Consider the following 22,615-nt stretch of genomic DNA (forward strand, 5'->3'; position numbering starts at 1 on the left):
ACTCCGTTTTAGCTAACATGTTAAATGTACACAAATATGCTTCAAAAGTTTGGGGTCAGTAAGATTTTTTTTGGGGGGGGGGGGGGTGGGGTGGGGTGGGGGGGGGGAAGAAAGTAGTATTTTTATTTAGCAGGGATGCATTCATTTGATTAAAAGTGGCAGTAAAGACATTTACACAAAAGTTATAAAACATTTCTTTTTCAAATGAATGATGTTCTTTTACACGTTCTATTTGTCAAAGAATCCTGAAAAAAATATTAAGCACAACCGTTTTAAACAGTGAGGATAACGTTTCTTGAACATCAAATCATCATATTAGAACGAAGCTTGAAGGATCATGTGATGCTGAAGACTGGAGTAATGATGCTGAAAATTCAGCTTTGCATCAAAGACAAAAAAATACATTTTAAAATAGAAAAGTTCTTACTGTATTTTTGATCAAACACATGCAGGCTTGTTGTGAACAAGAAATTTCAAAACCATTGAAAAAATCCTTGCTGACCCCAAACTTTTGAATGGTAGTGTGTTAATAGAATGTTGTTATTTTCAACTACATCTATGGCATTCTGTCGATTAGCACAGACAATGACTCGTCTCGCAGTTTGTACTAAACAAATGGGAAATGGATATGCAATTAATGAAAGTTTAGCAGTTATGCTAGCTAACAAGTCCTTAGAAAATGCAACTTGCATATAAACATTACATGTATGTAATGTAGTTCCCATTTTTACAAACCGAAGGATGAGATGACATTTTTCAGGATGCCACAGATTCTGTCCACAAGCATTGTTGAAAATCCAGAATATTAATTGAAATCCTTTCACTGGTTTTGGAGATGTTTGGCATGGCACTAATGGTATCAATCCACAGAACTACTACTTCAAGGAATCATTTAGCATCTAGCCAACCATATGAATCCGATGGTTTTGTGTTTTGTAAAGTACTGTCTGTGAGTTTTGTTTTTTGTGGTTCTTTGTTTCTTATATCTGTCCGTTTGCTACTGATCAGTTCCCCTTGATTTTTAAGGAAAATGTAATCCAGGACCCCCTTTACAGAGTTGAGATTTGGTTAAAAGCAAAAGACACTGCTTTCTGGTTCACTGTCAACTAATTTTTTGCCTGGTAAGTTTGGTTAGGTTTAGTCCCCAATTTTCTATATCTGTACTCATTTTCCTTTGTACAGGGTAAACTGAGATTTCTTTCAGAGTTTTGAGTTTATCTTTTCAGTAAAGTGCAGCACAAAGTGAGTTGCCTTTTCCTTTTGTCCCATTTGAAAATAATAAAAACTAAAATAAAAACAAATGAGCTGTGTATTCTTTATATGTATATTTGGTCATATATATAGGCCTGGTTTCACAGACAGGGCTTCGTTCAATTAGGACATTTAAGTAGCTTTTATAAACGTGCCTTAAAAAACAATGGCACCGACATATTTTATATGTCAGTGGAAGTTGCTTTAAGTTAAAACAGCTCAAACATGTATTTTAGTCCGGGACTATCTTAAGCCTTGTCTGTGAAACCGGGCAAGTAACAACTGAACAACAATATTAAGTGTATTAGTTAAAACGTCAAAAGAATGAGAGTACAGAAGAAAAGAATTCATAAAGAATAAGAGAAGTTTCCTGCAAATCTGAGCTTTAAATTACTTGAAATAATGTGCTTTAAATGAATGATGAACTGCTGGAATAAACTGCCAGAGAAGAAAATATGTTGGTACAAATGTGGAAACATTTACTCTACAAATCATATTTATATAACGCTGTACTTTCAGCAGTAACACACTACCCTACACTAAAAAAAATAATATGCGTGTCTGCTGAACTTCCTGTGCTTGGGTGGAGCTCTGGCGAGATGAAAAGAGAACAGTCCTAGAAGCAGCATCAACGCTTTGAGGAGAGATGCATGTGAAACTTGTCATGGATATTTAAAACATTTAATAAGTGCACTATGAGAGCCTGTTTATTTCTCTGGATTTTATTGGAGCAAACTTTAGGTACGTCACTCTGAATGGGATACCATAGTAATGTTTATTGTAAGCTGTTAAATTTCAGTCTAGGTTACTTGAAAAACATTTCAGAAATTAAGCTTTCAATCTCAAACATTTACATTTTTTAAGAAATAGTTTTTTTTTATTTTATTTTTTACCTCATGTATGCTAATATAGTATTGGTGTCTCATCAGACTTTTTGAAAATGTAGCATAACAACAGGTGATGCTATTAAACATATTATACATTTTAAGTATGCAGAATTTATTATACATAACCATTTTAAGTTATTGATTGGCTTACTCTGTAATAGGGGTACACCAGTGAACTAATCTATTTTATGTGTATAGAGCTTGATAAAAAAAAAAAAAAAAAGCGTGTCTAAATTATACATATGGCCAACAATGCAAAAGGAGCACTCGATTTCATGAGTTTAATTCTTTCATTAACACTTTTCAGCATTTCAAAATTATCATTACATCCAAAGGCTTGAGGGTGAATCAGTGGACATATTTTGTGTTACACAAGCAAGTAAATCACACCCATCGCTTCTGTACCTGCGGCGAAGGTTTGCTCATTCAGAAAGTGTGATGAACATCTCTGAAGATGGCGTGAGAGCAGATCCAGGAACTGAGGGACGTATCAAGATCTCCGGACAGCCGAATTTTCTCCAGCCAGGCGAAATTACTGTGACTCTTTCTGATTTAAGACGCACAGACACGGGGCTTTATGTCTGTGATTTCTCGGGAAATGCATCAGATCAGGATTCGGTGAACACAGCCCTTTTTCTGTTTGTGAATGCGACAGGTTGGAAAATGTTTCTTTATATTTAATTTTAAAAATTATAGCCTATATACACACATTACATATTATTGGAGTTCTGCACTCTGCTGATGTTTAATTGCGCAAGGTTGGGACAACCTGTCAATTATATTTATGTGACCAAAACCAGTCACACGTGTATTTATGGCAGCAAAGAATACATTGTATGGGTCCAAATTATAATTTTTTCTTTTATGCCAAAAATCATTAGGATATTAAATAAAGATTATGTTCCATGAAGATATTTATTAAATTTCCTAACGTAAATATATATAAAGTTTATTTTTGTGAGTGGATGCAGCAAAATCGCGAACATAAATGGACAACTTTAAAGGCGATTTTCTCAATGTTTCGAATTTTTTGCTGTGATTTTCAAATAGTTGTATCTCGACCACATACTGTCACATCCTAAAAAAAACATACATGGAAAGCTTATTTATTCAGATGATGTATAGCCTAAATCGCAATCTAAAAAAAAAAAATTACCCTTGTGACTGGTTTTGTAGTCCAGAGTCACATATTAATATTGAATTAAAACTGTCACTAAGAGTCAGCTAGAGGTTGGAAATTGGAAAAAACAAAACATGAGATAAGACCCCACCGCTATAGCCCAAATATATTTAGCTGTAGTGATGGAAAAGTAAGCTCACATCTGACCTCATACTCTCATTGTTTGATTTAGGCGAGCAGTGCTCCTGTAGGAGGTATTCTCTGCTCATCTATACCATCTCTGCAGGAGTGAGTCTGCTCCTACTCACAGTTATCGCTCTCTTTTTGACACATGTAAGGTCACACAGCTTAACACTTCATTTAACATATAAGCAATAGTGTGCCATTCTTAAAGTTAAAATTACCCCTCTTTCTTGTCCTCAGAAAAAGCCAAATGCTCAGCCAGAGCATCAAACCGCAGTTCCGATTTATGAAGACATGTCAAGTGTGCAAGGAAGCAGTGCAAACCATTATCAGATCGGTCCACCATGAGCCTGAAAGATCTGCTCCAGGCTGGACCACATCCAATAGGAAAACTATAGATCCCCCAAAAGGACAGATCAATCAGCATCAGGAAAAAGGAGAAGAAAAAATTGCAGCTTTTATGTGATATTTGGATCCATTTACAATTACACAGTTTAAGTGGCTTATTGCTTTTAGACATAAGCTGAAATGTATTTCTCTGTCCAGTGATATGACAAATAAATAAAAGAGTACAAATATTCTGTCATCTTAATTAATGTAATGCATAATTAACTGCCATGGCAACATAATTGCAAATGACAATATACAGACAAAAAATATTTAAGTATTAAAATAATTATTATAAGTATTATATAATAATAATAATAGTAGTATAACCTAATTTACTGGGATAAAAATGATCAAATTGGGTTAAAAGTGCTTCCATTAACCTGGTTGTTTTAAATTACTAAAGAAGAAATATAAAATATTCTTATTTTAAGGGTGAATACAGGTTGGATACTTTCTAATAATTTGTCATGGGCATCTTTATTTTTATTCAATACAAATCACTAAATAAATGTCATCCCACCCTACTTTACCAAAGCATTTTTCATCCTATTGGAAGAGTACAATGACAGGTTATTAAGCTTAAGCATCCCACTTTACCTGTATTCATCACAACACTAATACGCAATGACCAAACCAAATTCATTACAGCCAAGAACAAAAATGCAATTTATTAATTGTTTGAAAGAAGCTCCATAGTTGAAAACATTTTTTTTTTCGGTGCATGTCAACAATCACATTCTATGAGGAGAGAGAAAAAGAGGAAAAGAGAGGGAAAAAAACCCCATCAAAAGCCATTGACTTCTTAAAATCTCAGTACAGACATATTCCTTGACAAAAGGCAAAAGCAACCCAGTATCTCCACCCACACTCATCCCAGTAACACACTCACTCACTCACTCACTCAGTCACTCACTCAGTCAGTCACACAAAGAACACAGACAACCTTGAAAGTCATGGGCTACAAAAAAACCCCACAGTGCTTCAGAATGAGACGTTCATTGGTTTAGGAATACACAGCATGGTGATGTACTGTATGTAAGAAACATAAAAAATGGGAAGTAAGATGGGGTTGGTGGGGGAGGGAGACAACAGAGCAAATGAGCACAAAAAAAAAGACAAAAAAAGATTCCCTCTAATCCCAGTGAGAGATGGGTCACAAAGGCTTTAAGAACCCCACCCCCCCCCCTTGTGCATAGATCATGATCCGTATAAACCAGCTTTTTTTTTTCCTCTTTAAATTGATCAAATTGATACAGAAACCCTGCCCCCAACCCCTCGTTTTTAGTTCTCATCATGTAATACCCGCCACAGGAGACAGAATGACAAAGAGGAAAGAAATAGTAATGCACAATGGTCCTGATTTCAACAGGAAGGGACCTCATGTTAAGAAAATACAATAAAGAATCACACATACAGCATTTGTATGTTCTTTCACCGTCTTTTGAACAATCAAAATCATTGATCATTTTGTTTAAAATGTAAAGCAATTTCAATATAGAGATTTATATATAAAGCACTCCATTTTTTAAAGTTCATTAAGAGTTCATTATTTGGTAAATATGTAACTGCTACGGATTTAGAAACAAAGGTATTTTCTTCTTCTGAAATCCATAACCTTCAGTGCTTATGTTTTTTTTTCTGTTATCCTCTTTCTCTAGAAACAAACATTAAATGGCGTGGAGTTGGTACTCTGGAACCCTTGCCTTCCTGAGACATGATCCACTTTTTTTGTGTGTGCAAGATAGTGAACAACTATGTCTTCTTTTCTCTTTTTTCAAAAAAAAAAAAAAAAAAAAAAAAATACAGGCTTTGATAATCTATGAAAGTAACATTGCCAACATAAATAAAAACAAAAACATGACAACACTGATCAATCCCAGAGTTCTGCAAGTAGCACAATAATCTTCATTCTGTAAAGTGTTTTTTTGTTATTCATTTGATGGAAGTATATGTCCTTTAGGATTTTCTTTCTTTTCTCTTCTCATGACAATCCCATCGTAACATTCCTTTTCCTTGAACTTCAGAAAAACATGAAATGTTTGTAAACTGTTGGTGGCCTTGCACAAAGAAAACTAGAACAGAAATTAACATTGACAATAAAAAAAAAGCAAACCAGAAAGGTAGGCACCTCTGAAATGAGTCTTGTAAGAAACTCTTCTCCAGATGTCTATCCAGCTCATCATGGTGTAACATGGGGAGTTACAAGTCCCTCTACATCGATCTATGGCCACAATTCTTCAAAAAGACCCCCCCCCCCACATTTCATTTTCATATACTTTTTTTTTTTTTTTTGTATTTTGCTTTTTTTTTCTGTTTATAATCTGAAAACAAAAATGGTGCAATACTCAAAATAATCCATTTCTTTATCATGGATTATTCCACAATAAAAGCCACTATAAGGTAGATAACCGTATTACAGATAAAAAACACACTTGTTATTTTTCTCAATAAGTCCTTGAGTAAACATTAACACATGAATTGTCACCTTGTCCCCTTAGTACTTTAATATCATGTTGTACGATTAGCTGAATGAGGGGAAGCAGACACTCAGTGCAACTCTAATAACAAAGCTAATAACAAATACAATAACAATACACATCCGAATATATTTTTGACTAGCCAACAAAAGAAAGACAAAAAAAAACCTCTAAGATGAAACAAAGGCGCAAACAAATCCACTGTAATCACTAGCATACATTGGTTTGAACTCACTCACACAGGCAAACGAACGCATTCATCCGTCATACAGTACACGCAATCTTGTGCAAACACTCACATACAACCGATGTCGTTTTGCATTTTTTTTTATCTTTGTTTTTTTAGGTTTTTTTTTTTACTACTTTTTTTAGTTTTTCGTTCAGTTTGAACTGATGTTATCAAAAAGCTTGGAAGTGTATGAATGACAAAATTATTACAAAAAATTTCACATTACATTATTGGCGCTTCTTTTGATTCAAGTATTTGTGTTTTTGTCATTTGTATAATTTTGATATGTTTATGCCTTTCTCATCTAGTTAAATTCATGGAGAGAAGGAAACAGGGGGTTACTCAGGCCTGAAAAAAAAAGTAAAAGTAAATGAAAAAAAAAATATATATATATATAACCAGTTCTATACATACACAGGATTTCAGATGTACATGTATATCAACCAGCATGTGCATATTCTAGCCAAAGGATTTGATTTTCTTAGAGGTTATCTCCACCCAGGCCCTGCCCCTGTTATTTTGTACGATCGAAGCGGACTTCTTACCTACACAAAGTTGCATCTGAGCCATTCTCGTGGAGCTGGGGTACATTAGTCCTATAGATAAGACCCAGTATGCCCACTTTTTAGCTAGCTAGCTAGTCTGCCAGGCATTCCTCTGGATTTTAAGTTTTGGATGTTCGTTTTTTTTTTTTTTTTTTTTTTTTTTTTTTTCAATCTGTGGTCTCGAGTACAGCTTAGAGAAAGGCAGTTAAAAATATATATGTATATATATATATCTTCAAAAACAGGCAATAGTGATTGTTGCTAGTGTCACTCGAGTGTGAAGTAAAAAAAAAAAAAGAAAAAAAAGGAAAAGAAAAAAAGAATTCTTCCAGAAAGGGATTTCCCCCTTTTAAGACTTGGTATCAACTGGCATGTGCCCCAGGCCTCCTGATACAATAGGTCCATGTGGACCTGGACCTGTTTAAAAAAGAAAAGAAAAAAATAGAAAATAATCTGTACCGTTCCCCTAGTATTGGGTCGGGACAGAGTATAATACCATCAATACAGCAAACCCCAGAGTCATCTGTCCGCCACATCAGGGCGTCAAAGGCTTGCAGAGAGAAGCACTTCAGTCAAAGAGTGTACTACAGATTTAAAGTTTCCTTTTTCAACAATAACATTAATAATAATAATCATAATAATAATAATAATAATAATAATGAGACAAAAACCTTTTTTGGTTTAAAAAAAAGATGTACCCAAATGTGAACCATCTACAGTGCACCTAAACATTCTGGATTCCCTGTTTAATTCTCAGCAGTCCTCCCAGGCGTATATTTGATACCCGGGACAAGGTGCTACCCGTCTGTCTTGGTGCCAACCTGCATTCTACCTCTCCACCTCCATGTGCTCTTTACAAAACCAAACATCAAAACACATTTCAAGAAGTAACGAGTCCCACTCTGATAGATTCATGTCTAGGTTAAGTCTACGATCGAGAATAGGTACATTAGGATCTAAAAAAACAAAGGGACTTCCAGCGAATCCTTCTCTGAGTCCATTCAGCATCTTTAAAGCCACATCGGATAATGCAAGAACGCACGACTACGCCCCCCTCGGAACGATAAAACAGTTAGGGGTTCTCTGAGGCTGCCCTGAGACTGCATGTACATAATGTAAGAGATCATTCAGAGAGTAAACAGTGAGGGCCTGGTCATTAGTTCAAATGAAGCGGGCCGGTTTCTTTCTTTAGGCTACACCGTAAGGAAGCTGCCTTCTCACAATGAACTGGTAAGCTGAAGAGTGGGCTTGGAGAGAACTACAGATTGAAGCTGAAGGCCGTGAACTGCACCTCTCGGCCGGTCTTTGCATAGAAGTGGAGAGCCGAGTCTCCGTTATCATTTGCTTTTATTACTGTGAGATGAGGCGACCACATAAAGTAGTGTACTCTGTCTGCCCTTTGTCGTAAGCACCAGTGTGTGGCCTGGCAGGGCTCTGATGCCGAAGCGGAGGAAAGTGCAGAGGAGAGGCAGAAGACAAACTGAGCACCATCAACCTACTCTTCGTTACGCCAACTACACGCGCGACCGAAAACAATCCATATTCCGTATTTCAAAAGCCATGGCGGCGTTAGCGGCCGCCGTTTACGCTGAGGTGTGCCTCTTAATCAGAGTGTTTTCTGCATATGCGCAGCAAGAGGGGCTGGTGAGAGCAGCTACCATAGAGACCACTGCATTGACACACACACACACACACACACACAGACCAAAAAACAAAAAAGCGCAAAATAACGATATAACATCAACAACAGCAATGACGATAACAACAGCAATGTTGACAAAAAAAAAACAACACTGGCAATTCCAGAAGGGAAAAACCCAATTGATCATAAAAAGTACATGAAACGAACCTGTCCACTTCCAGCTAAAGTGATCTTTGCATGAGAGGGAGAAAGAGAGTCTATGAGAGTGAAGTTGAGACGAGGTCGAGTGCTGGCGCAGTAGTAGTACGTACTGATTGGCCAGGTCTGAAGGAGCCACTGCTCCGGCCCAGGCAGGTCTGTTCTGGCATCTGGTGCGCCGGCCTGGCACAGCGGGTCAAAAGTCAGAGCGTGGGCACCTGAGGCGCCACAGCAGATAGGCACTCAATGGCCACACTTATCATACAGGTAGGCAGGGCCACCAGGCCAGGGGGCCCCACAGAATCCATTAGAAACATTACAACACGTCTAGCATCTCCAGACAAAAAGGCTAATGATTTTGGAGTACTTTAACAGTGATATTTACTTTGATATATATCATCTGAAAAAAAACAAAAAAAAAAAACACACGAGAACACTTCAGTCTTGTTGTGGTGTTTTTTCCCCCTCATCAGACATCCCTTCGTTTTGCTACCATTTTCGAAATGTCTAAATTTCAAAGTCGAAAGGCTGTGGAAAGACGAAGACGAAGAAGAAACGAAACGGCAAAATCCGTTTAGAGTTCAAAAAGGAGCATGAAGTTCGGTAGATTGCTTTTTGTCAGTTTCACACGTACACGTGTAATTTGTTGGCATTAAAGTCGGAGCTTGACGCTCTTGCTAAGTGCTATGAAGAAACCACGTCGCCTTTGTTCCATACTTTTGTACCAAATACAACAACAATGAAAAAAAAAAAAAATGCACTTTGTCTACTGGGTTACAAGAAACACCTCTTATTTGGTTTGAAGCCCCTGTTGCCCCTGTAGTCACACTTGTCCTTGAGTGTGTAGAGGAAGTGCTAGTGAATGTTTCATCACCATGGGCTTACACACTGACAGAGTCCTCTTCTGTTCAGTCCCATGCTTGGTGGTGGAGCTGGAGACGAGTCTTTGATCCCTCCCGTCCCCAGATGAGCTCCGACCGTTTTGCCGGCAAAAAAGCACTGCGTAAAGGACGGAAGAGTCTGTGGCATATATTGCACGTCAGACGAACGACAATGAGGACTTGTGTTTTTCGAGAGACCGAGGTCATTTAGGAAAATTAAAGAAAAAAAAGAAAGTAGTCCATCTGAAAAAGTGTTTCCTGTACAGTTTTTTTGTTGTTGTGATAAGTGGTTAATATATTCCTCAGCTGTCCACATGTCCTCTCAGTTTAAGAATAAATGCCTCAAATGTGCAGAGGGGTCATATACATGTCCATCCTTTTGAGAGTAACGAGGACAGGATGGCAACCGAGGGAAATGAGGAGGACGAATGCGCGTATGCTGCGGCTGACATCCAACCCATGACAGTCCTGGCTCAGAAATGAGAAAATGTGCAATTCTCAAAATGTTTCTTCAGAGTACAAGTGGAGTGGGACTGATCAGCAGTTAAGGCTAAAGTTTAGTGCTGTTAATTAATCCGAACAATCCAAAAGGACAACTGAAAAAAAAAAAAGCCAGTCCAAAACACAGGGAGTTGGTTTGGAATGATGCATATTTCTTCGGGGAGAGGGCAATATGCTGTGATTGGGCTGACAGGATGTGCTCGAGCCAGAGGAATTTAAAACAAATGGCAGCTTGTCTCATCGTTTTGTAGTAAAATACACTTTCACACTGGTATCAGTTAATAGAGAAAAGTTTCTGTAAAGGTTCACTTCTCCTTTAGTCACGGTTCTTCGTAAGAAGTCTATAGAATACTGTAACCCAAGCCTAATGATCAAAATAACACACATGAAAAGACGCAAAACCAAACAAAAAAAGTAGATGAAGAAGGTCAGCAGCCTCTATGCAAGTGTGGCCTCAGCCTCCTGTCTCTTGTTTTTTCACAGTTCCACTGACGCTGATTATCGCCAAATGATTTGCTTGGTTTTTGCTCTTGAAGTTTCATATTTCGCTGCGGTAGGGGTTCGAGCGCTTGGCGCTCTCACATGGACTCTCCGCTCAGCAGGTCTCCAGGAAGCAGCGTATTGATTGGGGTGGGGCTGCCGACCACTCGACCGTCCTCGCCGCTGGGCGGCCCCCACAGGCTGGAGTACTGCGGTACACCCCCCCACAGCAGCTCGTTGCTTGCCTTACCGCCGGACCCCGTCCCACCTGCGCCTCCTCCCAGACTGCTGCTGTTCCAGTGGCCGATGGGGTGTGTGGCCGCCGTCCCTCCGCCTCCCAGCCGAGTTTGATTGGTGCCGGGGTTGGCCTGCCAGCTGGTGGTGTGCGAGAGGGACTGACCCTGTGCAAAGAAGCGGTTCACCTCCTCTTCTCCAGCAAACTCTGCCAGTATAGTGGTGTTTCCCAGAACACACCTGAAACGCAAGTATTTAGAGAAAGAGAACAGAAGAATGTGATCATATAGTTGAGATTGATTCCTCAAAACAAAAAAAAAGAGAGAGAGAGAAAAAAAAGAAAGGTGAAAGATTTATGTACATGTGTAGGGACTTCTGGGCCTTGGCAGCCTCCTCTTTAGAACTGTAGCGCACCACGGCATTGCCCTGCGTCAGGTTGAGATGGAATGTGATAAGCGGGCCGTGCTGCATGCACAGTGTCCGCAGTGTTGAACCATCAATCTAAATATCACATAACAGAAAGAGCAGATTTATTACACTGCAGACAATTCATAAAGAAATTATAAGTCAATGAACATAACAGTAGCCACAAGAATACCTGTGGTGTGAGGTTTCTCAAAACCAACCAGCTAGTGCTCCTGCTGGAGCTGTCTGTACTCCATGTGGTACCTACTAAGAGAGAAATCAATACTTTAATGCCAAACAGTTAACAATAGTGCATTAATATAACCATTACAACATAGTCTAAGAATTAAAGCACCAAATTAAAGTTTGGGGCAAACAAGATTTAAAAAAAGAAAGAAAAAAGAAACAAATTATTTAGCAAGGATGGATTAAATAGATGGAAAAGTGACAGTAAAGACATTTATAATGTTACAAAATATTTCTTTCATTGTGAACATTCCATTCATTAAAGAATCCTGGAAAAAAATATATCACGGTTTCCACAAAAATAATATATAAAAGGTCACCTCTGTAAACATTTGATTTTATTAAATATAATATATATTATTTCTATTATCTAGATTACCGTTGCCATTATCTAACGTACACTGATTTTTAACAACATTGTTAAATGTAATCCTTAGCAAATCTCAAAATTAATATACATTGTTAATGCTGTATATTAATGTAATGCCTTAATCCACTTTCTTAATCCACTTAAACTGTTTTCATGGTTTTCATTTTATTTAGACAATAGTATTGAGTTTATGATTGGCCATAACCTGAAAACAATTAACAGATTATCAGGATTGACCAAAACATTAATATCGGTTCATCCCTATGTCATGATGCACAACCCGTGGTCAACCCTTCACTTTCATTGTATTTCATTGAAAGTCGACATCACATTTTCTACAGCAAAAACGTATTGTAGACAACTGCTTCAGTTAAGTCAAGAAAGTGTGATCAAGCAACAGCGTGTGAATGTTGACTAACACACGTCATATGCGAGACCACAAAAAAAAAAAAAAAAAAAAACGTTTGCTCCGCCACAAGAGCCCGCGCTTGCAAACGCTCCAACCGTTCCAATCCTCACCTCATTTAACCCCCAACGTTTAGACTAGCGTTCACACCCACATAAAACAGTCAACTGACAAAATTCAACTGCTGTTTCAATATGCCCACACCTACACCTACGAATAGCTGTGCAAACACATATCCGCCTGGGATTAAACTGCGCCTTTCACATACACAGAGATACAAACACACACACACACACCTGAGGAGTAGGAGCCGCTCCAGCCAGCCACGAGTCCCAGGGTGTTTCCGCCCCACGTGGACGAGGACTTGGTGTTGGTCAGGCCCGGAGGTGGCCGTGTGGGAGCAGTTGTGTTCCGGGGTGGGACTTTCCAAAGCTCGTGAGAGAGAGAAGGCTGGGTGTGTGAGATGGGCCCTGGGGACCAAGTGGACTTCATGTCAGACAGCTTGCCTGTAGATCAGAGGTGTGAATGTGTGAAGAGGTCAGAAGAGAAAAATTCTGTTGCTAACTCTGTGCACTCCACACATACTGTGGTGAAATGTGTTCTCACAGCAGTCATAGTCAATGAGGCACCACCGCAAATAGGAAAGAGAGGGTCCAGGCCCATAAGAGTAGATGCTCACAAAAAAAAAAAATTATATATATATCTGAGTGCCCTCTCACCACTTCCACCTCACAAAAATCACAGACAGCAGGTGACCATGCTGCACAAAGGGACAGTGTGTGACTAACACCACTGAGGGGATGTACGGATGAATGTAGGCGGGACAGAGCTCTCTAAGGGGTAAAGGGCCACTCTTGAGTCGGATGCACTAGATATACAGGAATGCGGCCACCGTTTTGGGGCCCCATGCTAGGTTGAACGGTAAGAAAAGGCTGTGATGGGGAGGACTGAGGGCAGGAAGGGGATTCTGGGAGTTGTACCTGTGCTGTCTGCCTCGGGGGAGGACAGACTGAAAGAGCTAGTGACTGGCCAATCGCTGGAGGGAGGCAGAGCCTCACCCTGTGAAGAAGTTGGGGTGGAACCTACAATGTGTCCCGAACAAAGCAGGCAGGAATTCAAAGCGGAAATCAGAAAAATAATACAAGTGAAGAAAAAAACAAAAAAAAACTTAGTGGTTGCTTTATGTGAAAAAAACAAAACAAATCAATAACAAAACAATAGTGCAATACGCAATACCTTTTATTCAAAATATATATATATATATATGATGTTTACTAGAGATGGAAAGATAATGGGATTTGTTCAGGCTTTATGGCTCCAGTGTCATTTGAAAGTAAGATAATTTCTTTGAAGAGAAAAGGTGATAGGTCCTCTTACCTCCACTCCTGTCTCTCAGCAGGTAGCGGTTAACATCCTGAATGTTGGTGTTGATGGTGGGCCCACTGGGAACACTCCCTGGGGTCATATTGGGGTCAGTCTCAGGGTCAATATTCTGCAGTCCTTTCCAGGGCACTCCTGGACAAAACTCTGAGGGATTTCATACAAATCAGATCATGACAGATATGACACATTGTCTGATACATATAGTATTTGAACACACTTAAAAATGTGGGATTATCTTTGCATTATATATATATATATATATATATATATATATATATATATATATATATATATATATATATATATATCTATCATCAGATGAATCATTTTTAGCTCATTTTTATCTTACAAACCCCTTACAGTTCCCTCACAAACCCCCAGGGTTTTGAAAACCCCAGTTTGGGAAACTTAGATTGAATCAATAGCATTTATTACAAGAAATATAGCACAAACACACAAAAACAAAGTAAGGTTTGTTAATCTTCAAATGATAAAATAATAAATGTATTGTTCAACAAAGTATTTCAATATTTTACGGTTGTCAAACGTTAGTGGATTATGTTAATGTGAAGACCTACACCTGTAGTTATTCTGCTGGACACCTAGGCAAAAGTCAGTTGAAAAATAGCCAATTATTCATGCAATTAATTTTTTGCAGAGGCTACATGGTTTGGTATTTTTTTAATCCAGTGTAATGACATTCCGTTATTTTAAGTGTGACCTAAATGTCCAAAAGTATTCAAATATTTTTGAGTCCTCTCAGAGCTTTCATAATACTATAACTAGTCCAAAGAGATTTTACAGATGCCAGTTAGTCACCTGGAGGCCAGTTGATATTGGTCCCGTTGGAGATCTTGTCATTGGTGTTCTTTCCCTGGCCCCAGCTATCATGAGGTGCCAGAGGGCTGGCAGGAGACTCAGAGCTGGGAATCAGATTGTAGGGACTGTAGGAGTCATCCAGCTGGGGCTTACTGGGGTGACCCAGACCGGGGCCTGCAGAGTGCCCTGTATAAAATAGGTGGTATGGAATATCATCAGTATCAGGCCTGAAATTAACCACTATGCCACATATTTACAATACTGATAACTGTAACAGTGATGCGTACCATGCTTGCTGTAGTTGGGCTCCATTGGAGAGGAGTTCCCAGATAGGTTCTCCATGGAGTTAGGGTGTGTCCACTGTGACAGGCGTGACTGAGGCTGAGGAGAGTCCTTAATGGACAGGCCACCCACCTCCATGCAGTTTACATTCATGTTGGGATTTAATCCAGCTACAGAGAAGCACATTCGCAAGGATCAGCGGGGGTGAATTTAAAGAGAAAATAAGTTCCAAAAAACCTTTTGATGACCTTTCTAGTCATTTGTAACTGAATAGGAGTTTTTAAAAATCATTGTGATTTGGACCTATTGGCCAATTAATCATTCCGGTCAATCATTGTGAACCGGTGTGACTGACCATTGAAAAGAATGGATAATAAAAAAAGAAGATTTGCTCACAGGTTGAACATCAATATGGCTTGCAAACAAATTGATCTGTACCAAATAGCACTATCTAGCTAATGAACCATTTTAAAGCAGAGAAAAACTTGAAATATATATTCTCTACAGAAATTCCCATGACGTTTCCAAGACTTTCAAAATTGCAATTCCAGGTTTTCTAGGACTGTGCGAACCTTGTATAGAAGAACATTTGGATCTTTACTTGTCTAAACACAAAGAATACAACAGCAGACAGTGTTGGCAACTCACAAATAGGGTAGGGTGAGAAGGAATTTGGAGAAGACTGTGGCTCTTTGGTCTGAAGGTCGGAAACAGAGAGGCTGGAGACCTGGGGATGGGATGGAAATGTGTCCAGAGCTGATTTGCCTGCGCTGAGATGCAGGCCCGGGTGTGAGGGGGGCGGCTGCTGCTGCTGTTGTTTCATCAGCAGAGCCTGAGCCAGCTGCCGCTGGTGCTGCTGGATCTGTTGCTGCATGTTATTGATTGTACGTGCAACCTGCAAGAGGACATGTTTGTGAACACAGAGCAGGCTGAACTTTAAAGGCGGCTGAGATTTAAAATACAAACAAACTTGTTTTTTTTTGGTTTTCATTTTCAATGGTATCATGATGACACTAGTTGGAAGAGAACTGCTCACTTGCTGCTCTTGCTGTCGGATGGGGCCAGAAACACTGCGCTGTGCCTGCAACATCTGCTGCTGAATTTGTAAACGCTGGTACGCCTGCAAAATCATCGAGACAAATTTACATTGTGATGAGACATTAGGAGTGAGATGCTGACAAATAAAAATACATTCTTTAAATTACAGATGAAAGTATCAACAAGATGTCAAAAAACTGGCACTTACCAGTTGCAGCTGATAAAGTTGGTTCAACAGGGTCATATGCTGAGGGTTTATTGGTGAGGTTAAAAGTGCAGGGTTGAGACCAATGTTTTTTGCTGCAAACTGTAAAAGCTGTGCTTGAACCTTTCAGTGAAAAGACAGTCAGAGTTCAGCATGATTTCATCACTCCTACACAATACTCAAGTGTTGTGTCACCAAATGAAGTCAGTGTCACAGTAAGGTGCTAAATAGGGGTGGGACAAAATATTGATAGGGCAATATATCGTTGTCGTCCTCTGTGCGATACGAGAATCAATACGCTGGCACCAAATATTGATATTTTAATTAAGAAAATAAGGCGCTCTAAATAGATTTCCCTGCTCCCAGCATCGCTACTTCATGGCTCTTCGAGGTGGCGCTCGACACATTAATGAAGGAAACGTGAACATAAGTTAACTAGCCTAAGAAAAAGAGTTTTTTAACGGGATGGCGGACAGCAGTGTGAGTAAAATAATAGATGCGAATATGCACAGACAGACATGTTGAGCGCGTGAACACAATGGCCAATCAGAGGTGTTTAAGAATCTGCTCAACAGCGCTCAAAATGCAAGGGGGAAATGCTAGTGTCAATGCTATGTAAAAAAGTTGTTTCCTTTGACAACTCTATTCCTTCCCAGGTTTATTTTAAGGAAGCTGGTAAACACTGAGATATTCCCAGGTTTTATATAAAATAAGTCAATTTTGATGAGCAGTTAAATGTGTCAGCTTACACACAAAGAAAAGTTTAAGCTTTTATAAAGTATAAGCATAAAATGTTTCATTTACTTAAAATGTTAAATTTAATTTACAGACTGACAAACTTTTTGTGCTGTTTTCTAACAGTTTGGAAATCTGCACTTAATCTTTTCACAGGCATTTTGTTTTCATAATTAGACAGATATCGTGATGTATCATTATAGGATTGTCTAGGAATATACCGATTATCGCAGAATTGCTGTACCGTGATGATATAGGTATCGTGAGCCATGTATTGTGTATCGTATCGAGGTACCATGTGATTCCCACCCCTAGTGCGAAACCAATTGTGTCCATGTCTGTGCACACCTGAGGGCTGAGAAACTGAGGCACTTGAGCGCGAAGACTAGGCTGGGACGAGTTGAGAGGTGGCACTGACGGCTGGAGAGGAGGCTGCTGCTGCAGGGCCCGGGCTTGTGCTGCTCCGCTACTACCAAACACTCCACTCTGCATCTACACAAACACACACAAAACTACTCATTTGGAATCTGATTTCATGAGGATATGCTCAAAGCTGTTATGCTGCTGGTTTAACGTGGGCAATATACCAATATCTACACAGGAATGTGGACGATGACTAATATAATGCTGAAAAACTGTGCCCCCAAAAAAATATCTGGGCACTTAAGCCACACTTATGAAATTAATATTTGTTTGTATGAATGTCACTGTATTATATAAAACTAATACAGACATAAAACATAAAAAAAGACAGACTTTTAAAAAAGTTAAATAGATATACAAAAACAATAGATATGGTTTAATATTGAAGACAAATATACATAGATCCTCATAGACCCACCTGTCTGTTGTTCAAGTTTTGCATTGCAACTCCAAGGCTCTGGCCAGGGAGTGAAGCATTACCCAATGGGAGCTTCAGGCTCGGAGAAGGCATAAACGGTGAGGTTTGGGCATCATCTGCTAGCCCAGCATCCTAAGGAGGAAAGAACGAAAAAACAAAAGTCAAACAATATCCTACACAATGTAAAGTCTTCTAGATGGAATAACCAGAATGTGCTGATTTTTAATTGTGAGAAGCACAAACCTTGTCCAAGAAGGGGGGGCGATCTGAAGAGGATTCTTTGGAGATGACTGAAGGCCTGCAGCCCATTGGTTTATTGACTAGGCCGTTGTTATAGTCAGAGATTGCCATCCCCCGTTTATCTAGTTCGGTCTTCTTCTCCAAAAGGGCGCCTACAACACAACTAATATTTAAATACAATATTCTAGAAATGAAAAAAGAAACTCTGAAGGAACTGAAGATTTTGCAGGTATAACACCTACTCATGGCCTGATCCAAGTTCATGTTGTTGCTCTTGAGGGCCTCTTCTGCAGGGTCTCTCTGCAAAGGCAAACACAAGCACAGTAAAAACCCATAAATTAACCATTTGCATTAATACATATTAATTTATTAATGCAAATTAATAAAAAGACAATACATTTGTAACTAGACATTTATGGCTATATGTAAGGGATAATGTACAACTAGCCAGTCAGTATCACAAAATAAACCCCAGGCACAACAGTCAAATATACAGAGGGATATTTGGGATATTTACAGAGATAAGCAGCACTTACAGGGAAGCCCATGTCAGTCAGCTGCTTGATGAGACGATTCATTATCCAGGTATCATCCTTGTTTGGGACTTTTCCCTTTAAACAAAAACAGAGATCAATGAGCTCAATCTGCCGCATGTAATGTGACTAACACCTACATTAAACTCATGTAGCTTTTTTTATGTATTTTTTTTTACCTTTGGTAGACTCTTTTTGGGTGGGTTGCCCCAGGAGTTGCAGGAGGAGTTGCTCTCCTGAGATGCAGTGCTGTTCCACATGTCGCCGTCATCCTGCTCCCATTGCCCTGCAGACATGCCCATGTCCTCACCACCTCCCCAGCCATCTTGCATAGATTTGGGGGCTGGAGGATGAAAAAGATAGATTAATGGAAGTGTCCATAGTACAGATCAATATTTGCAAATGGTTATGTTTACAATTAAAAGAAACAAACTATTTTTTCCTTGCTGAAATGGCAAAATATGTACAATCCTGCAATGCATTATTTACAACAACAGGGGGCCCTGTTGTTGCACATTTCAAAGCTCTGATAACTAGCATCTGACCAACATCAATTTCCAACACTGTAAATTTGCAACTGGATAATTGCATGTGATTTTTTTGTAATATTTAATTATTATATATAAAAAAAATGTAAATGAATAAAACTAACCAGGTTTGCAGGGGGCAGATCCAGGGGGTCCGTTGCCTCGACCATAGACCTCAGTGCCATTATCACCCCAGCCACCTTGGGGTTTGCCCCATGCAGAAGTGCCATTGTCCACACTTACTGCAGGGGCGGCTGGATCCCCCCATGAGGGCTCAGGTTTTGAATGGACATTTGCCATCTCACCCCATCCTGCAGAGAAATACTGCAAACTTCAGAACAAGTGCACCTTAAGTTAAGTTTTCACTGCATGTACTGTTTAGTAATGTACTAAATGCTTTAAAGGTTGGCACCATGCAGTACATACAGTGGGGTCCAAAAGTTAGATATCTACTATTTTGCATTTTCCCCCTCTACAAATTACATTACCAGCATAACACATGGAGTACGAAGTTGAATTAAAAAAATGAACGTGAATTTAAGAATTTATTCATTTTAAAACATTAAAGCTTTGCTTTATTTAAAAAACAAATGTAACTTGGTAAGCTCCACTTTCTAAAAATGGAATAATAAGCTACAATATTAAATGTCTGTTCAGTTCTTGGCACATGGGAGAACTGAGGATGCCATGTTAAATACAGCTTTGGCACAGGGAGTGTAAAGCTACACACAAACAGCAGAGGGCGTCGGGTCTGTTCCAAATATCCTGCTGAGGAATAGTGATACTCCCCACAGATGGCGACCCAACTCTAATTACACACTTCCTCCTGGCTCAAACACTATGTTGAACTCTCATACACACTCATAGATTGAATGTAAACACTATTCTGTTAGCATGAACTGTTACTCAGTTTTTTTGTTTCTTGATTTGTATGGCATTATAATCAAAAGTATAGTGATACATTTTAACTAATTAAAGGTCATTGACAATAAATGCCAAAGAGTCTTGTTTCTTACCTGGATTCATGTGGGTTGTTCTACTGTGAGGCGGTCCCGTTTGATGTGGGCCAGCATTATCAGGGGAAATGTTATTATTGTTTGAGTTTGGCCCTCCATGGCTGTGAGGCTGCATGGGAGGTTGGTTATGGTGGGGATGATGATGATGATGGTTGTTGGGTACATTGTTGGCATTGCCAGGTCCTGGTTTGCCTTGGATCCCAGGGTTATTCCTGTCCCATAAATTGACTGTCTTGTTGTAAGTGCTTGGGTCCCCCCAAGCTGAGGTACCGTCATCGATCTCCATCTTACGGCGGATGGAGGGTGGAGAGGGCTCTTCCCATCCAGTGGGGTCTCCAGTATGGTCAGGTTTAGAACCTCCACCATTTCCTCCACCCCATCCAGAGCCACTCTGCTTTACAGAGCTAGGACCTCCCCAAGAACCCATGCTTCCGCTTCCACTGCCACTACTGCCATTGGTGCCCTCTTGAGGCTTGTTATTCCATCCTTGTGGTGGCACACTGGGGCGTTGTGCATCTCCCCAGTTTCCCCCTACTCCCGGGGCAGGCTTTCCCCATCCCCTGGAGCCCTCGTTCCAGCTAGTACCCTCTCCCTCCCAGGTAGAGCTGGAGGGACCATTTTTCTTTCCATCTCCAGGTTCACCCCATTCTCCTCCAGACCCACTTTCTCCACCAGGTCCATTGCCCCATCCGTGAGATTGTTTGTGCCCCTCAGCCCAGCCCTGTGGTTTGGCTTTAGAGTGACTGTCTTCCCAGGTAGGAGATTTCTCCTCTGAACCCCAAGTCTGACCACTTTTTTGCAGGTTGCCACCTTGGCCTCCGGCTGGGGTACTGCTCCAACTTCCAGGACCACTGGAAGGTTTCTTGTTGCTGGTTGGATCAGCCCAACCAGAGCTAGCCTGGGGTGATGGCATGGCTGTGGCCCATCCAGGTGCAGCTCCAGTACTAGGACAGGGGCCCTCATTCTTGCCTCCAGAGTCAGGTCTGGATGTAGTGCCAGAGTTCGGGTTGGCACTGCCAGAAGTTGGTGTTGGTCCTACTTTGACTGCGTTTGATGATGAGCACCAGGCTTCAGTTCCAATGTCATTCTTGCGGTTGGAGCGTGCAGCTTCTTCAATCTCCCAAGCTGTGTGCTGCCGCACTGGTGTTTGTCCCCAGCCTGTGTTGCACAGAACCCGAGGGTCCATATCCTGGGCTGGCAGAATAGGGGGAGCCTCATCTCTTGATGAGTGGTCCCTCATGCGAGGATGGCATTCCATGCTGTCACTGCTTCCCTCACTAGCTGTAGCATTGGCCCCACGGACCCAAGAATTGAGCTGCTGCTCTTGGGTGGGAGAGCATGAAGAATCCCATCCTTTGGCCTCACTGTTGGAATGCTTACCCCAGTCCCCAGTTGAGGCAGCTTGTCCCCAGCCAGAAGTGCCTGAGGCCCCTCCTTGTCCCCAGCTGCTCCCTGAGTCCCAACCAGAGTCTTTTGAGCCACCACCAGACCTGGCATCTCCATTACCCCAAACAAGTTCCTCGTCTCCATTGACTTGCGCGGCTCCTCCTGGAGTTTGAATAAACGAGCCCATGCCAGCAGGGCCAACACCCCAGTTAGACTGTCTGTGGCCTGGGCTTCTGGGCTCCTGCTTAGTGTGATTTGGTCCATCAGTGTTAAGGTTCTGAGGTTCGGAGATGAAAGACACATTCGTGGATGGGGTGGAGTGTGGCTCTGAGGAGTCACCGGGCACAATGCTACCCCATGTGGTGCTGCCATTGCCATTGCCACTATTACCTGCAGAATTTCCATTGGCACCACCCATACTGCCACTGCTGCTAGAGCCCTGGCTGGGCAAAGTGCCCGGTGGGCTACAGAGATTAGGAGGAGGAGGGTTGCTTCCTCCTGAGCTGCCGCCACCCATGCCGGTCCCTTCATGTCCCAGAACTGGCCAGGCAGAGGGGTTGGCGTTGGGGTTTAAGTTCAAGTTAAAGTTGGAGGAGCCCCAACCCCTGGCTCCCACTGATGTGCTGGAGACTTCATTCTTCCCTTCTCCTCCACTGGCAGGAGAAGGGCCAGAGCCCCAGCCTCTGCTGGCCCCACCCTGACTAGAGAGCAGACCTCCTGAGTGGCTGGCATTGGCTTTGCTGGGGTGATTGGTGGAGAAATGGCCTTGCTGGCCAGCTCCTGTGGCCATGCTCATGCTGCTGATGTCACTGATACTTTCAGTGTCCAAGGGGCATCCTGCAGGTGCGTGGCTTTCTTTGCATGAAATGGAAGGCCACGCCTCCGTATCGCGCTCGTCAATAATCAGTGGATCCCAGCCGCTGCAGCTGTTGGTAGAGGCTGTAGTGGCACTGCGACTGAGGGATATATTCTCATACTGGGCTGCCAGGCCACTCTGTGGGGGCAGCTCTACAAAAAGAATTGGAGAGAAAGAAACAAACTATTAAGATACTGTGAATGTAATATATGAATTTAATTAATTCATGATATTATCACAACAAGGCATTATTTTCTTTATAGACGACATGTTATTACGAAATACATTATATGTATAAATGCAGTTATC

The 22,615-nt window shown here is 40.8% G+C and overlaps 2 protein-coding genes across 5 annotated transcripts in view; one reads left to right on the forward strand and one right to left on the reverse strand.

Annotated features, from left to right (window-relative positions):
* The first annotated feature begins 98 nt into the window (after positions 1 to 98).
* Positions 99 to 4,018, forward strand: LOC311091803 (uncharacterized protein). The gene is made up of 4 exons (XM_084127905.1): positions 99 to 1,992; positions 2,446 to 2,793; positions 3,491 to 3,591; positions 3,682 to 4,018. Exons 1-4 carry the CDS (start codon positions 1,947 to 1,949, stop codon positions 3,787 to 3,789), a joined length of 603 nt encoding a protein of 200 aa, XP_083984031.1. The 5' UTR covers positions 99 to 1,946; the 3' UTR covers positions 3,790 to 4,018.
* Positions 4,019 to 4,473: 455 nt separating this feature from the next.
* Positions 4,474 to 22,615, reverse strand: part of tnrc6c1 (trinucleotide repeat containing adaptor 6C1) — a 51,478-nt gene continuing 33,336 nt past the window's right edge. The window contains exons 5-23 of one of the 4 annotated variants that reach the window (XM_084114714.1): positions 20,065 to 22,458; positions 19,174 to 19,359; positions 18,701 to 18,864; positions 18,525 to 18,599; positions 18,231 to 18,288; positions 17,992 to 18,140; positions 17,749 to 17,880; positions 17,256 to 17,399; positions 16,176 to 16,295; positions 15,966 to 16,049; positions 15,578 to 15,824; positions 14,935 to 15,099; positions 14,648 to 14,833; positions 13,823 to 13,972; positions 13,426 to 13,527; positions 12,742 to 12,951; positions 11,617 to 11,687; positions 11,380 to 11,519; positions 4,474 to 11,258 (exon numbers count right to left, since the gene is read on the reverse strand). In XM_084114714.1, the coding sequence (XP_083970840.1) occupies positions 10,883 to 11,258; positions 11,380 to 11,519; positions 11,617 to 11,687; positions 12,742 to 12,951; positions 13,426 to 13,527; positions 13,823 to 13,972; positions 14,648 to 14,833; positions 14,935 to 15,099; positions 15,578 to 15,824; positions 15,966 to 16,049; positions 16,176 to 16,295; positions 17,256 to 17,399; positions 17,749 to 17,880; positions 17,992 to 18,140; positions 18,231 to 18,288; positions 18,525 to 18,599; positions 18,701 to 18,864; positions 19,174 to 19,359; positions 20,065 to 22,458 (5,153 nt within the window). In that variant the 3' untranslated portion in view covers positions 4,474 to 10,882. Of the gene's footprint in view, positions 11,259 to 11,379; positions 11,520 to 11,616; positions 11,691 to 12,741; positions 12,952 to 13,425; positions 13,528 to 13,822; positions 13,973 to 14,647; positions 14,834 to 14,934; positions 15,100 to 15,577; positions 15,825 to 15,965; positions 16,050 to 16,175; positions 16,296 to 17,255; positions 17,400 to 17,748; positions 17,881 to 17,991; positions 18,141 to 18,230; positions 18,289 to 18,524; positions 18,600 to 18,700; positions 18,865 to 19,173; positions 19,360 to 20,064; positions 22,459 to 22,615 lie in introns of all 4 variants that reach the window. The other 3 variants (XM_084114717.1, XM_084114716.1, XM_084114715.1) reach the window with 3 other exon arrangements.

Source organism: Abramis brama, assembly GCF_963993115.1.
Source record: "Abramis brama genome assembly, chromosome: 1".
Classification (NCBI taxonomy): Eukaryota; Metazoa; Chordata; class Actinopteri; order Cypriniformes; family Leuciscidae; genus Abramis; species Abramis brama.

Excerpts from the sequence above, each read along its gene's own strand:
- LOC311091803 (XM_084127905.1), top strand. The coding sequence starts at position 1,947 with ATGAGAGCCTGTTTATTTCTCTGGATTTTATTGGAGCAAACTTTAG. Across the intron at positions 1,993-2,445 it reads TTTATTGGAGCAAACTTTAG|CATTTCAAAATTATCATTAC; the intron begins GTACGTCACTCT and ends AACACTTTTCAG. Across the intron at positions 3,592-3,681 it reads TCGCTCTCTTTTTGACACAT|AAAAAGCCAAATGCTCAGCC; the intron begins GTAAGGTCACAC and ends TCTTGTCCTCAG.